The following is a 14,225-nucleotide window of genomic DNA, read 5'->3' on the forward strand; positions in this document are numbered from 1 at the left end:
TATTTAGGTTGCTTCTACCTCTTAGCTGTTGTGAATAATCTCTTTGAGATCCTATTTTCAGTTCTTTTGGATGTATACCCATAAGTGGGGTTGATGGTTCTTACACATTTATTTTTAGCTTTTTGAGGGGGAACCCCCTGCAATACTGTTTTCAGAGCAGCTGCATTGTATTTGTTTTGCTTTTTGCTTTTTTTCTTTTGAAATGTACACAGAAATACACAAAACATTAGTGGATTATCACAGAGCAGACATCTACATCAAGAAATAGAACTCATCCTTCCATAAATCCTTCTCATTCCTTTTCCCAGTCCATAATTTTTCCTTCCTCACCTTAAGCTTATCTTCTAACACTTTAATGTGGCTTAAAGTTTTGGAACTTTTTAAAAAGATTTATTTATTTTTAGACAGAGGGGGAGGGAGGGAGAATGAGAGGGAACATTAGTGTATGGTTGCCTCTCATGCGCTCCCTACTGGTGACCTGGCCTGCAACCTAGGCATGTGCCCTGACTAGGAATTGAACCAGAGACCCTTTGGTTCTCAGGGCAGCCCTCAATCCACTGAGCCACACCAGCTAGGGCTAAAATTTTAAAGCTTTTTATAAATGGAGTCATAACAGTATTTTGTATCTGGTTCCTTTGGTCAGTATTATGTTTGTATAGATATAAATTGCTCACTTTCATTGCAGTAAAATGTTCTTTTTATTTCTGTACTGCAGTTTATCCATTGTGTTATAAATTTTGGTTGTTTCAGTTTATTTATTCAGTTTATTGCTATTAAGAAGAATGCTGCTATGAACATTCTTGATTTTTTTCTTTTTGTTTTTTCTTTTGGTGTACATAGACATGCATGGACTTAATGGGTCACTGTGTAGGCATTCAGTTATAGGAGACAGCACAGTAAAAGGGGTTTTGCCCATTTTATTCTCATGGACAATATCTGAAAATTCTGGCTGTTTCTCATCTTTGCCAATGTATTGTATTGTCACTTATTTTAAAACTTCAAACATTGTAGAGGTTATGAGTACATCTTAGTGTGTTTTTAATTTGTACCTTTTTAAAAAGATTTCATTTATTTTTATAGAGAAGGGAAGGGAGGAAGAAAGAGAGGGAGAGAGACATCAGTGTGTGGTTGCCTCTCACATGTCCCAACTGGGGACTGGGCCCACAACCCAGGCAAGTGCCCTGACTGGGAATCGAACCAACAACCCTTTGGTTCAGAGGCTAACACTTAGTCCACTGAGCTACACCAGCCAGGGCTAATTTGTACTTTGTTAACTCTGAGGTTGAGTTTTGTGTTTATTGGACATTTGGAGATCTTTTGTAAAGTATCTACTAAAATTTCTTGCATATATTTTCTACTGAATTGGCTATTCTTTTTCTTACTGATTTGTGGGGGGGGTTGTTTTGTTTTTTACTTTTTGAGTGTGAACCCTTTGTCAGTTATATTTATTTGAAATATCTTCCATTTTATGAGTTGCCTTTTCGTTTTTCTGAATGGTATATAATTTGACAAGCTGAGGTGGTTAATATTAATACAATACAATACATCAATGCTTTTCTTAGGTTTACTGCTTTTTCTGTCCTATGTAAGAAATGTTCTCTACCCTGTGATCCAGAAGGATTTATATTCCCTATATCTTTTAGATCTGCACTTTCTAATACTGTAGTCACTAGCTCCGTGTGGCTATTTACATTTTTTAAAAGGTTTTATTTATTTATTTTTAGAGAGGGAAGTGGGGGGAGAGAGAGACAGACAGGCAGACATCAGAGTGCGGTTGCTGGGGGCTGTGGCCTGCAACCCAGGCATGTGCCCTGACTGGGAATCAAACCTGCGACACTTTGGTTCATAGCCCGCACTCAATCCACTGAGCTACGCCAGCCGGGGCTGGCTATTTAAATTTTAATTAATGAAAATTAAATAAAATTTAAAGGTTTTTACTCATAGTAGCCACATTTCAGTTGCTTAAGTAGCCACTTGACCAGGGGCTGCCATTTTGGACAGTACAGATACAGGCTGTCGATGCAGAAAGCTGCTTTTTGGACAGTGTTGTCCTAGAACCTAATTATTGAATGTTTCATATTTACATGGAACTCGCCTGCAGTCAGTTTACTGGGGTGGTTTGTGGTAATGCGGGTCAAGATCCATTTTGCCACGCATGAAAATCATCCAGAGATAAGACCCCCAGCTCCATCAACAGTGCCACCTTCATCATAATTCAGGCCTGTTTCTGGGCTCTGCTACATTGGGATATTTGTCAGTCTGTGTATGAGTACCAGCCTATCTGCATTACTCTTGCTTTAAAGTGATATAATATCCTTCATATATTCATGGGGTCTTTTTGCATCTCTGTGGCAATGTGTGATTTTGTTTTTGTGTACTGTATTTTCAGTGTACGTGAAGAAGCCCATGTCTCATCTCATTGTGTTGTAGTTTTGTCAATAAGAGCTGTGTTTTCAAGACCCTTCTGTCTTGCTGTATGTGTATCTCACTCATTCCTTCTAATTTCTGCATCATATTCCATTAACCAGGTTAATTCCAACCAACCTCTTCTTACCATACCAGCACCATTGGTTTGTTCATTCTTTTTGCTGAAATTTTTGTGCATTTAGAAAACCTTCTTTGAATGCCTGTTACATGCCAGACACTACTGCAGGAGGAGTTGGGGATAAAAGCACTTCTACATTTATTATAGAAAATTTCACATAAATAGATTGTGTGGTTAAGAAAGTAGGCTCTCTCTTAGTGACTATAATGCCTAGCTAAGAAAAAAGGAGAAATGCAAAGAGCTGAGCAAGAAAATCTAAATATGAGGTATTTTATAATACCTCCATGTGTCACAATTCTCTGGTTGTGAGAGAATTTTTGTTTACCTTTTTAATCCTCACCTAAGGACATGTTTATTGATTTTAGAGAAAGAGAGAGAAACATCAGTCACCCCAACTAGTGATCAAACCACAGCCTTTTGCTATATGAGAGGATGCTCTAGCCAACTGAGTCACTATGCCAGGGCTGTAGAAGAGTTTTTAGAATAAAAACAAAAAAGCTTTTTTTGATTGATGCATTCTTGTTTTAGTGGCACAGTGTTGTGAACATAGAATTATGTTTCCTTTTCTTAATATTTGCTCACTGTACTTATTAGTTCATCCTGAGAAGAAGACTTTATGATCATTATAATGTAAACACCCCTCCCCAAAGCCTACTGCTGGCTGTGGTTCAGCTCTCTGCAGTCCCTTGAGTCACTTACCATTCACATCTGTTTTATGGCCTCTTCCATTTGTGACTGCTGCTGTCATCTCTGCTGTCAGTCTTTGTTCTTGTCATTTTGTCTTTTGAGGTCCTTCACTGATGTGGATCCTGGCCGGCAGGGTCTGTGTGTTGTGGCAGCTGTGAACAAATTCACACGGACTACAGAAGTCCTGTGGAGAAAAGGGACAGCATGGCCGCTCTCTAAGTGAAAGGGGGGGCCCTGGCCCTTGCATGGACAGGTTGTTATTGTTTTTCTGGATACATTACATTGAGGATGGTCCTCATTTACTACGCACAGGTGCACATTAGGTGATTACCTTTTACAGATAACAAAGGAGAAGATGTTGCTAATTACATCAAAAAAGAAGGATATTTGCAAATGTAAAGGGAAAAGTGGTTGGACTGGTTATACTCCATACTTGGGAGGTTTAGCTCAGGTTTTAGGAAGTTGCAGTAAGCGCTTGCTACCTCAATTCAGGGTGAGGGAGTTTTAGGAAAAGCAAGCTTCATAGTGGCCTACGTACAATGCAGGCCTGATTCCCCACGGGAAAACCTATCCATTGGGTGTGGCTCCTGTGTGCTGACTCGTACCCCACTGGCCTTTCCAAGTGGGGGCTGAGCTACATTCCCACGCCACGAGAAATGGCTCCCTATACTTCACTGTAATTTTAGTGGAGTCTCAGGACAGAGTAGATGTTAATATATGAGCCCAGCCTGGCATTTCTAACCTTTAGACGGAACTTCTTGTGTGATAGGTTTTTTTTCCTGTTGCAAAGAAACTGCTTCTTGCACTCTATTGAAACTGCCAAACACCTCCATGATTTATTTTGGATCATGTTTATATAGACGTGTGTGGTTACTCTTTATTCTTTAGGATTATGTTCTTTTTCTCTTTTAGGAAATATTTTCATATATTTGTGCTTTTCTTTAGTTAGCATCATATAAAACACGACCTGTGTTGACCAAGATTTTTAATATAGAATGATGTGTGCATGCCCTTGGCTCTTTGTATTGCTTATCTGAATCATATGGACCTTTATGTCTGTTTTTGACTAAAGTTTCGCATACATATGTTACTTTGAGGTAGAGATTCTGTGTCATTAAATCTGTAGCTCTAGGTAGGACCTAATGTACATAGTGCTATATAGTCTCTTGCTAAGTTTAAAACATAGCGTATTAAAATTTCAGTTGCTGTTTATAGTAGTTTTCTTGGAGAGTAACATGACAAACCTTTTGAGATTGAGTGAGTTATTTTAGGTGGAAGATTTTTGGAATTTCTCCTAAAGTGGTATTAGTGTGTGTGTGTGTGTGTGTGTGTGTGTGTTTAATGAATTGGGTTGTCTAATTTGGTAGAAGAGTATGGTAATGAGACAAAGGTTCTCTTTTGACTTTTTACCTCTGTTCTGTGGTATGCTCTGCATTTTTAACATTTGGCAACCCTATTCAATAACAATTGATACTACCATCAGAGGGTCCAAATATGATGGTAACCATGAATGATCGATCCAGATAAGCTGCTGGAAAACACAACCCAAAGCACACTTTTAAGATGATGATTCAATAAAGTTTTCTTTTATATGGAGAATAATAACAAATATATGTTAAACATTTTATTTGATAATTCACTTCTGTTTAAAATAGTTGACAATAATATCTTGTGTTTCAAAGGTTCTTCTGTGAATTAGACTTTATTTTTGATGGAAAGATTTTTAATGATACAATGATAGGTTAAAAGATGAAATTCTGAACATGGTTAGAATTCTCACTTTTGCTAAGGTATCAGTGTTAACTCAAGTTCACAAGCAGTCTCTTTATCCAATCACTTAACCTATATTCATGCTCGCTGATATAGTAAATGAAATACATCATCAGTGTGTGCCAGGCTCAGGAGAAGGCTGGTTGCAGGACAGTGAGCAGGTGTTGACAGGGCTGTGGGGTGACATTGGCCAGGTCATGCTGAATGTGGACTTCATGAGTAACAGAGCTCTGTAACTGTCGTCTTGGTCGGGGTGAGTCAGATGGGGCCATTACATATATGAGATTTTTCCTCTTACAGAGTTTCTGAGCAGTGAAATTACCTCAAGGCAGGCAGCAGAAAGAGCACTAAGGAGGACAATATATCATTAAATAACTGAGGACTTGAGCCTAAAGAGAAAGAAGGTGTGCCTTAGCCAGCTGTTTCTGACAAGTTCTTCTCATTTAATCTTTGCATTTTAGATGAGCCCTCTTGTTAGGATGCCCAGGTCTTTTTGTCACTTTGAGTCTATATGCTGTTTGAAATATAATGGTACATTAGTAATTAAATTGATCCATATTTCAATGTCACTTTGCCTAATAAATTCAGCTTAATCATTAGGCTTTATTTAGCTTTTCCTTTTTTTTTCTTTGAATGTTTAAACAACCACAATATAATTGTATATGTAATACAGGTAATGAATTAATCAGAACCCGCAAGATCTGTTGGAACTGATTACATTTTACTATTTTGAAATATTTCTCAACAGCGATCCAAATATTTTTGTTTTCATTTTAGAACAAAATCCAGTCTCATAGCAGAGGAGAATATAATGTTTACAGCACCTTTCAGAGCCATGAACCAGAGTTTGACTACTTGAAAAGTTTAGAAATAGAAGAAAAGATCAACAAAATTAGGTGGTTACCCCAGAAAAATGCTGCTCAGTTTTTATTGTCTACCAATGGTAAGTGTAATTTTTTTTTCCATGTACACACATCACCCTTTTCAAAGAGGAATAGTTGTTAAGAGATCTCTGAAAATAGTGATTTGGAAATATTTCTTTCCCACATGGAACATAAACTCTTCTTTTTTTGTCCTTTCTTCTGTATTCTCATTAGGTTTTTAAATTCTGTGAAAGAGATTTTTAAATGTTGGTTTTCGTTTAGCACACACACAGTTGGTAGTGAAAAGAACAGGCTGTTACCACTGCCTTTAGGTCTTGCTCTGTTCCTGCCACTTCTTGGCTTAGCCTCAAGCAGGTTACTAACACTGGGTCAGACTTCCCTCCTCTGCAGGGTGGAGATAGTAATGTAATAACTCCTAAAGTACATAATATATGCTCAGTAACTGTTAGTCTCCTTTCTTCTCCCTTTTTGAGTGTGCCAAAACTCACCAAAGAATATTTCAAGCTATAAATTCAAAATACTCTGTCAAAATATGGCCTCTGTTCAAGGATACTCTCTAGAATAGCACTTTTCTTATTTGATCCTTGTCATCAGACTGGATTTGACGCACTGCCATCTTCCCAACAAGCCTCATGGCTGGAAAAAGTTTTTTTCTTACACTATTTTGTTTTCTCAGGAAAAGTTTTTAAGTGAGGGTTAGAATTGTGTGATGACTCTACTAGAATTTAAACTTCTTTATGACAAGTTAAGAATTTTTTCTTAAGCTTTTTTGTTGTTGCTCTGATTCCTCCCCACCCCCCACCATTTTGCTGTTGTTACTTGGTTTATCCTTAGGGGGCTGCAGGCTGAAGAGAGTCATTAGAGTAACTGAGAGATACCCCCAGGTCCTGGGGACTCAAAGTCTGTAAAAATGCAGATAAACTTGTGTGAGGCTGGCATGAGAATTGGGGGAAACCTCTCATTTTCTCATGTCTTCACTATTCATAAAACCAGACTTCTAGCACTTGGACCTTACCATTCTTGACCATTCACAGACCGTGAACTCAGGTGGCTTCTCGGTGACATGGTGGAAATACTGAGTTTCCCCTTGATCCAATTTAGGTGCCATCACCTTCTGTATCTAGTTCTTCAAAATGCACTTGACAAAACAATGCTGGTCTCTGACACCACGGACATCGGCTTCTTCCCGCCCCCTTTTTTTATCATCAAGGTGCTCCCTCACTAACCCATTGACACTTGTGTTCTCTACTCCCTCTTTTTGTATAAGCTCTGCATTCCTCTCTTGTTATAAGGAAGGAAGGAAGTAGGGAGGGAGGGAGACTTAAAGCTTATAGCTCTGACAGCATCATAAATAGAGCTGTTTACTTATGTTGCCTTCTAATATTGGTTCAGTTTTAGTTTATATGGTAAACGATTTCAAATAGCATTTCAGATACTGTTTTTTTATTTGACATCAAATAATGCACAATTTTACTATTTATATAATTTCTACCTTTGGAATTAAATGTCCAGAGGAAGTGTGTTGCACAGTTCATGTATTGAAGTATTTGCTTCTAATAATTTGCTAGTTCACGTCTTAGTAGCTAAATTATCATGCTTTTTATAAAGGGGGATTTTTAACCTAGAGGCTGAAATAGAATAGTGTAATGAAGACCTACGTACCCATCACCCAGCTTCAATGATTTGTAGTTCATAGCCAGTTCTCTTTTCTCAGACCCTTCTCCTTCCCCTCCTTCTCAGTTGTATTTGAAAGCAAATTCCCTTTTAGTTTGTTTATGGATTAAATCTTAAATAGCTTTCAATTCTCAGCTTATGTTCATGTGTCTTCCTTGCAGGCTTCCTTGTGCTTCTTTGTGGCTTGAAATAAGCAAGGCGCTGTATCACCAGATGAGCCTTTCTAGACTAAACTTTACAAAGGCTCAGTGTGGGGGCAGACCCTGGAAGTCCCAGGGGTGGGAGTGGGGTGTGAATCTGTGTAGTATAGTACTTTTTTATAGACAGAATCAACACTGTGTCCTAAATAGGCTACTGTGTAAATTTAAAAAATCATTGATTAATAATAAACATTATTTTAAAGAGCACTGCACACTGCATTGTAGGTTTTTGTCTTTATTGTTGTTGTTAATGAATACTAAATACCACACAGGTGTTAGAGGGCCACGTTATTTTTGTGTGCTAATGTAGAGTACAATGTGCAAGGATAGAATAGGAATGGGAGTTGTACAGACTGCTGTGCCTGGGAATGGTGGTGTGAGAAAAGGGATGGCAGGAGTAGCACTTGAGCTATATCTGAAAAGCATGACTCTTTAAAAAGAGAGAAAGTGATTATGGGAAAACCTGAATAATATCTTTATATTAGTGTGTATAGCTTTCTCTGTGAAGTATAGAGTAATAATACCTCTTCCTCCAAAATGTGTGATGAATAGGTCTTTATACTCACGGGGTTAGAAATTCCTGTGGAAGAATGGTAGAAAATGGGACCAAACATTTCAGTTTTGATTCACCAAAACTAATTTTATTTCATATTTGAGTTGGCTGTATATGATCATCATAAACTGTTTGATGTTTTCCCAGATCGTTTTTACTTAAATAACTTTATAATCATCTCTTATAACTTTAGTTCATTTAATGTATCTTCAACTGATTTTATTTTCTTTATCTTCTTTTGCCTTTCTTTGAGTTTTCCTCGAGCCCACATTGCAAAAAAAGTCTGCCTGTTGACCATGTATGGGTCTTGAATACATGAGTAATACAAAATTCACTCATAAATAGATTGCTTTTTAACAGGTTGTTAATAAGAAGCTATTTGGAGCTTATATAAAACTGCATTCCCCCAGAGGAAACATGGTAGCATGGTTTTACCTGTCCCACCCCTCAGCCTGCAGCTAGAGGCACACGTGGACTTCTGGGCTTCTTGAACACTTCTTTAGTTACTAGAGTTCACAGTTCAGAGAATCACAATGATGCAGAAGTTCTTAATTTTTTGGAAGTAACAGACATTCTTGCACATCTTACAGTTCCCTTCATAGAAAAGCTGCGTGTCAGCCCCCTCACCTTACCTGCCTGTTTATGGAGGTTGGTCATGTGTCACCACCACCTGTGGACCAGAGACTTCAGATTTAAAGTTTACTTCCTTAGAGCATATGAATGAAAAAACTTTCTTTAAATTTTATGTCATATTTGTTAAAACATTTTATTTCCAGCCTGCCTTGTCCCCAAGCACTGCACTGAAATTATGTAGCACTTCTGTGTCCTGTGTTAATGCTGTTAAAAACATGGTTTTTTACCCCCTTAAATCACAAGTGTTACCGCTTTCAAATTTGTTTCGTAAAATATTTACCATTTTTTCATAATTTTAAAAGTATTTTCTGTTAACACTATTAAGAAACAAACTAATTTCATCTCATTTGAAAGTTTGATAAGTGTATTGTGATTTCTTTATCTGGATCTTTAATAAGGTTGATGAATTTGAACAGGCGTAAGACAATTATGGGGATTGGGTGGTAGGCAGGGGAAGTTGACATTCTAATCTTTCTTAGGTGATAATTTCTCCTAAAATACAGAATTTAGGCTTGACTCTTATATTACAGGTTTAGGGATAAAATATTCTAGAGTATATAATTATTATCTAAATTATATAAATATATAAATTAAATAGCACACAGAAAACACATATCACTGAACTTTAAGATAACTAGAAACTTGACTCCATAGGGTTTAAATGAAACACTAGATGACAAATCAGTAGGGTCGACTGTTCCTTCTGTCTAGACTTCATCCTTGCAGAGGGTGTCCACAGGGGCAGCTGACAGAGAGACATGGCCAAGCCAGTATGTGTCTTTATACACTACTTAAAATTATGCCCGCTTGCTTATGAAAGACCATTAAGAATGTGATATTTTTATATGAGTGCAATTTTAGGATAACACAAAGTATTAAGTGAATATGCACAAGTTCACAGTGGTATAAATCATTGATTGAACAAATAAGGGGGAGAGAAGAGACTCTTCTTATAGGTAAATCACAAATAATACGTGAATGGATACTACTTCCTATAGGGAAGGTAACTTAATCCTCCTTTTAAGGATGGACTAGACTTAGTGACACTTCCCAAAAACAGAGTGTGGTAAGGGGAGCATAGTGGCTGCAATGGAGAAACCTGGCACAACACTGCCTTAACCAAGTGATCAGAGTGAAGGAGTCCTGTCCATACCATGCATCCCCTTACTTTACCTCTGGTGCTCTTTCTGAAAAACCCACAATTCCAGTCTGGTCATGAGAAAGCAGCAAACTTGAGGGACATCCTACAAATTACCTCACCTCTGTTCTCACTTCAAGGAGATGAAAAATAAGGGAAGTCTGAGAAATTGTTCAGGTGAGAAAGACCGAGACTTGACAACTAAATAAAGTATTGTTTGGATCCTGGATGGAATCCTGAAACAGAAAAGGAAAGTTAGACAGTCTGGCGGAATCTGAGTGAAGTCTGGAGTTTAACTAATAGTAATGTACAACATTAATTTCTTGGTTTTAACAAATGTATCAGGTTGCATAAGATGTTGACATCAGAAGAAACTGGGTGAAGGGTATATAGGAACACTGCTGTCTTTGTAACTTCTCTGTAATTCAACATAATTCCAAAATAAAGGTTTATTTTAAAAAATAGCATTTTATGTATTCTTGATATGTAAGAATTTTGTCTTGAAGGACTGGGGGACATATGCCTTTGTTTTTAAATCCTCACCTGAGGATATGGTTATTGACCTGAAAGAGAGAAGCATCGATGTGAAATGTATGTGCCCCAACCAGGGTAGAATCCGAACATAGGTATGTTCCCTGACTGGTTGGTGATTAAACCCGCAATCTTCGGGTGTACAGGATGACCCTCCAACCAACTGAGCCACCTGGCCAAGGCAGGGACATATATGCTCATAATCTCTCAATATTTTTTCAGTTCTTGTTCTTGTTACAAATCCCTAATACAATGGGGAAATAATGCATTTAAACAGAGGAATGCAGACCTGTGAAGTAATCTGTGGACTCTGGTAGGATCTGCTAGAAAGTGTGGCACCAAGAAAGAGAGATTTCTTACCATTTTTACTCTAAATAGTAATTAGGCTGTACAAAACTATTTTGTTGTTTGTTCTCTCTTAAAAATTTAATATTAGCCCTGGCTAATGTGGCTCAGTGGACTGAATGCCAACCTGTGAACCAAAGGGTTGCTGGTTCGATTCCCAGTCAGGGCATATGCTTAGGTTGTGGACCAGGTCCCCAGTAGGGGGCGTATGAGAGGCGACCACACATTGATGTTTCTCTCCCTCTCTTTCTTCTTCCGTTCTCCTCTAAAAATAAGTAAAAATCTTTAAAAATTAAATGCTGAGATTATATATGTATGTGTAGACATGTGTGTTTACATACATACGCATTTTTCTCCTGGTTTTATTTAGTTTTAAAGGACAAGGACCTGGCTCTGACTTGATTTAAATGTCAAATGGAACTTTATGAGTTCTATTAACATAAAGTATAATTTCTGTACTGTATTTCTGTTTGTGTTTTTTATTTACCTGGTAATGAGCTTTTTTATTCCTATTTTTTTTTTTTGAGTCATATAAGGGATTTTATTCTTGGAATCTTTTTAGGTTAACTATGAAATTTCATGTTTAAATATACTGTAAAGTGTTTTTCTCCTACCAGTATTAGTCTTTTTTTCAGGACTTACTTTATTGTCTCCCCAGACAAAACAATAAAATTATGGAAAATCAGTGAAAGAGACAAAAGACCAGAAGGATATAACTTGAAAGAGGAAGATGGAAGGTATAGAGATCCTACTACAGTCACTACACTACGAGTAAGTATGAATGGTGTTCTGTGTTCATCTTAACATATTCTGTACCCTGAGCAGAACCTGAAGAGGAATCATTACAGACTGCCCCCAGCTCAACAGTTCTGTAGATAGGAGAGGAAAACCCCTATGTTAGACAGACCCTGGCCTACATAGCAGTCTCAGCTGTGGCCAGGAGCAGACTCAGGACTTGACACAAAACTGCTCTACACTGGGCCACATGTTCTCTTGCTCTCATGGTTTCACTATCAACTCTTACAAGCTTAACTTTCAAGATTAATTTTCTTTGGAAATTGAAAAAGTAGAAGTGGACCAAATTTTATTGCAGCTTAAAAAAACACACACCAAGAATTACACACTTTGGGCTAATTTCCTTTTTAGCCACTTTAATTTAAACTATAAACATTAATAGCTTTGTAAGTCTTCCAAGCAAAAGATTGGAACTAGGAAGAATTGCAAATTCTAATAGTATTGCTATCTGTAAAAGAAGATAAATTATTCAAACTATTTTTTTGTTTTCAGTTGAATCTCAGAGGATCAACATAAGTTACTTTTTAAACCTAAATCTGTATAATATTATATTGTTTTATATTCCCTCAAAAATTGTACAAACGAAGTGTTTCAAACCTTCAGGGCTATTGTAAGCAAAGAACATTTCGTAACAACTGTTTTTCATGTGTCTTCTTGACAGGTCCCAGTCTTTAGGCCCATGGATCTAATGGTTGAGGCCAGTCCGCGGAGAATATTTGCCAATGCTCATACATATCACATCAACTCGATTTCTATTAATAGTGATTATGAAACATATTTATCTGCAGATGATTTGCGGATCAATCTTTGGCATCTGGAAATTACTGACAGGAGTTTTAGTATCCATTTTCTTTTTCTTTTTGGTGGTATAAAGTCAATAGAAATACTTATCCAAACCCCATTTTCATTGTTTATATTGTCCTGAAAATTTTCTGTGCATATACAAGTACATGGCATATAAACTTATGTACCTGGCACACGCACACTATAGACAAATAGTGAAAAGCCCTATTTGTTGTTTGGTTAGCATGCCTGTTAAATTGAATAAACATGAGCATTTTTTTTTCATTTTTATGTTATTTTCTAATTCATTAGGTTTGCATTTTTAAATGTATTTTATTTTTATTTTTAAAATATAGTTTATTGATTATGCTATTACAGTTGTCTCATTTCTCCCCTTCATTCCCCTCCACCCTGCACACCCCTTCTCACCCACATTCACCCCCTTTATTAGTTCATGTCCATGTGTCATAAGTTCTTTAGTTTCTACATTTCCCAAACTATTCTTGCTCTCCCTTGTCTATTTTCTACCTATCATCCATGCTACTTATTCTCTGTACCTTTCCCCCTCTCTCCTCCTCCCACTCCCCTGTTGATAACCCTCCATGTGATCTCCATTTCTGTGGTTCTGTTCCTGTTCTAGTTGTTTGCTTACTTTGTTTTTTTGTTTGTTTGTTTTTCAGGTGTGGTTAATAATTGTGAGTTTGCTGTCATTTTACTGCATGTGATTTTTTTTAATCTTTTCTTAGATAAGTCCCTTTAACATTTAATATATAATATAATATAATATAATATAATAAGGGCTTGGTGATGATGAACTCCTTTAACTTAACCTTATCTGAGAAGCACTTTATTTGCCCTTCCATTCTAAATGAAAGCTTTGCTGGATAGAGTAATCTTGGATGTAGGTCCTTGGATGTAGGTCCTTGCCTTTCATGACTTGGAATAGTTCTTTCCAGCCCCTTCTTGCCTGTAAGGTCCCTTTTGAGAAATCAGCTGACAGTCTGATGGGAACTCCTTTGTAGGTAACTGCCTCCTTATCTCTTGCTGCTTCTAGGATTCTCTCCTTCATTTTAATCTTGGCTAATGTAATTTTGATGTGCCTTGGTGTGTTCCTCCTTGGGCCCAACTTCTTTGGGACCCTGAGCTTCCTGGACTTCTATTTCCTTTGCCAGATTAGGGAAGTTCTCCTTTATTATTTGTTCAACTAACTTTCCCATTTCTTGCTCTTCTTTCTCTCCTTTTGGTACCCCTATAATTTCAATGTTGTAATGTTTAAAGATGTCCTGGAGGTTCCTAAGCCTCTCCTCACTTTTGAATTCTTGTTTCTTTATTCTTTTCTGTTTGGATGTTTCTTTCTTCCTTCTGGTCCACTCCATTGATTTCAGTCTCAGTTTCCTTCCCATCACTATTGGTTCCCTGTACATTTTCCTTTATTTCAGTTAGCATAGCCTTCATTTTTTCACCTAATTTGCGACCAAATTCAACCAATTCTGTGAGCATCCTCATTACCAGTGTTTTGAACTGCGCATCTGATAGGTCGGGTATCTCTTCCTCACTTAGTTGTATTTTTTCTGAGCTTTGATCTGTTTTGTTTTGTTTTTTTTTTTTTTCATTTGGGCCGAGGGTTTTTTTTGTTGTTGTTGGTTTTTTGTTTTTGGGGGTGGTGGTGGTGTTGTTATTGTTGTGG

The 14,225-nt window shown here is 37.2% G+C and overlaps 1 protein-coding gene across 2 annotated transcripts in view; it reads left to right on the plus strand.

The window, feature by feature from the left end:
• PPP2R2A (protein phosphatase 2 regulatory subunit Balpha) overlaps positions 1–14,225 on the plus strand; it is an 88,601-nt gene that overhangs the window by 63,142 nt on the left and 11,234 nt on the right. For both annotated transcript variants that reach the window (XM_028519039.2, XM_036032704.1), the window contains exons 4-6: positions 5,780–5,945; positions 11,619–11,731; positions 12,417–12,594. In XM_028519039.2, coding sequence (XP_028374840.1) covers positions 5,780–5,945; positions 11,619–11,731; positions 12,417–12,594 — 457 coding nt within the window. The remainder of the gene's footprint in view (positions 1–5,779; positions 5,946–11,618; positions 11,732–12,416; positions 12,595–14,225) is intronic.

The sequence above is a fragment of the Phyllostomus discolor genome, chromosome 8 (assembly GCF_004126475.2).
Source record: "Phyllostomus discolor isolate MPI-MPIP mPhyDis1 chromosome 8, mPhyDis1.pri.v3, whole genome shotgun sequence".
Classification (NCBI taxonomy): domain Eukaryota; kingdom Metazoa; phylum Chordata; class Mammalia; order Chiroptera; family Phyllostomidae; genus Phyllostomus; species Phyllostomus discolor.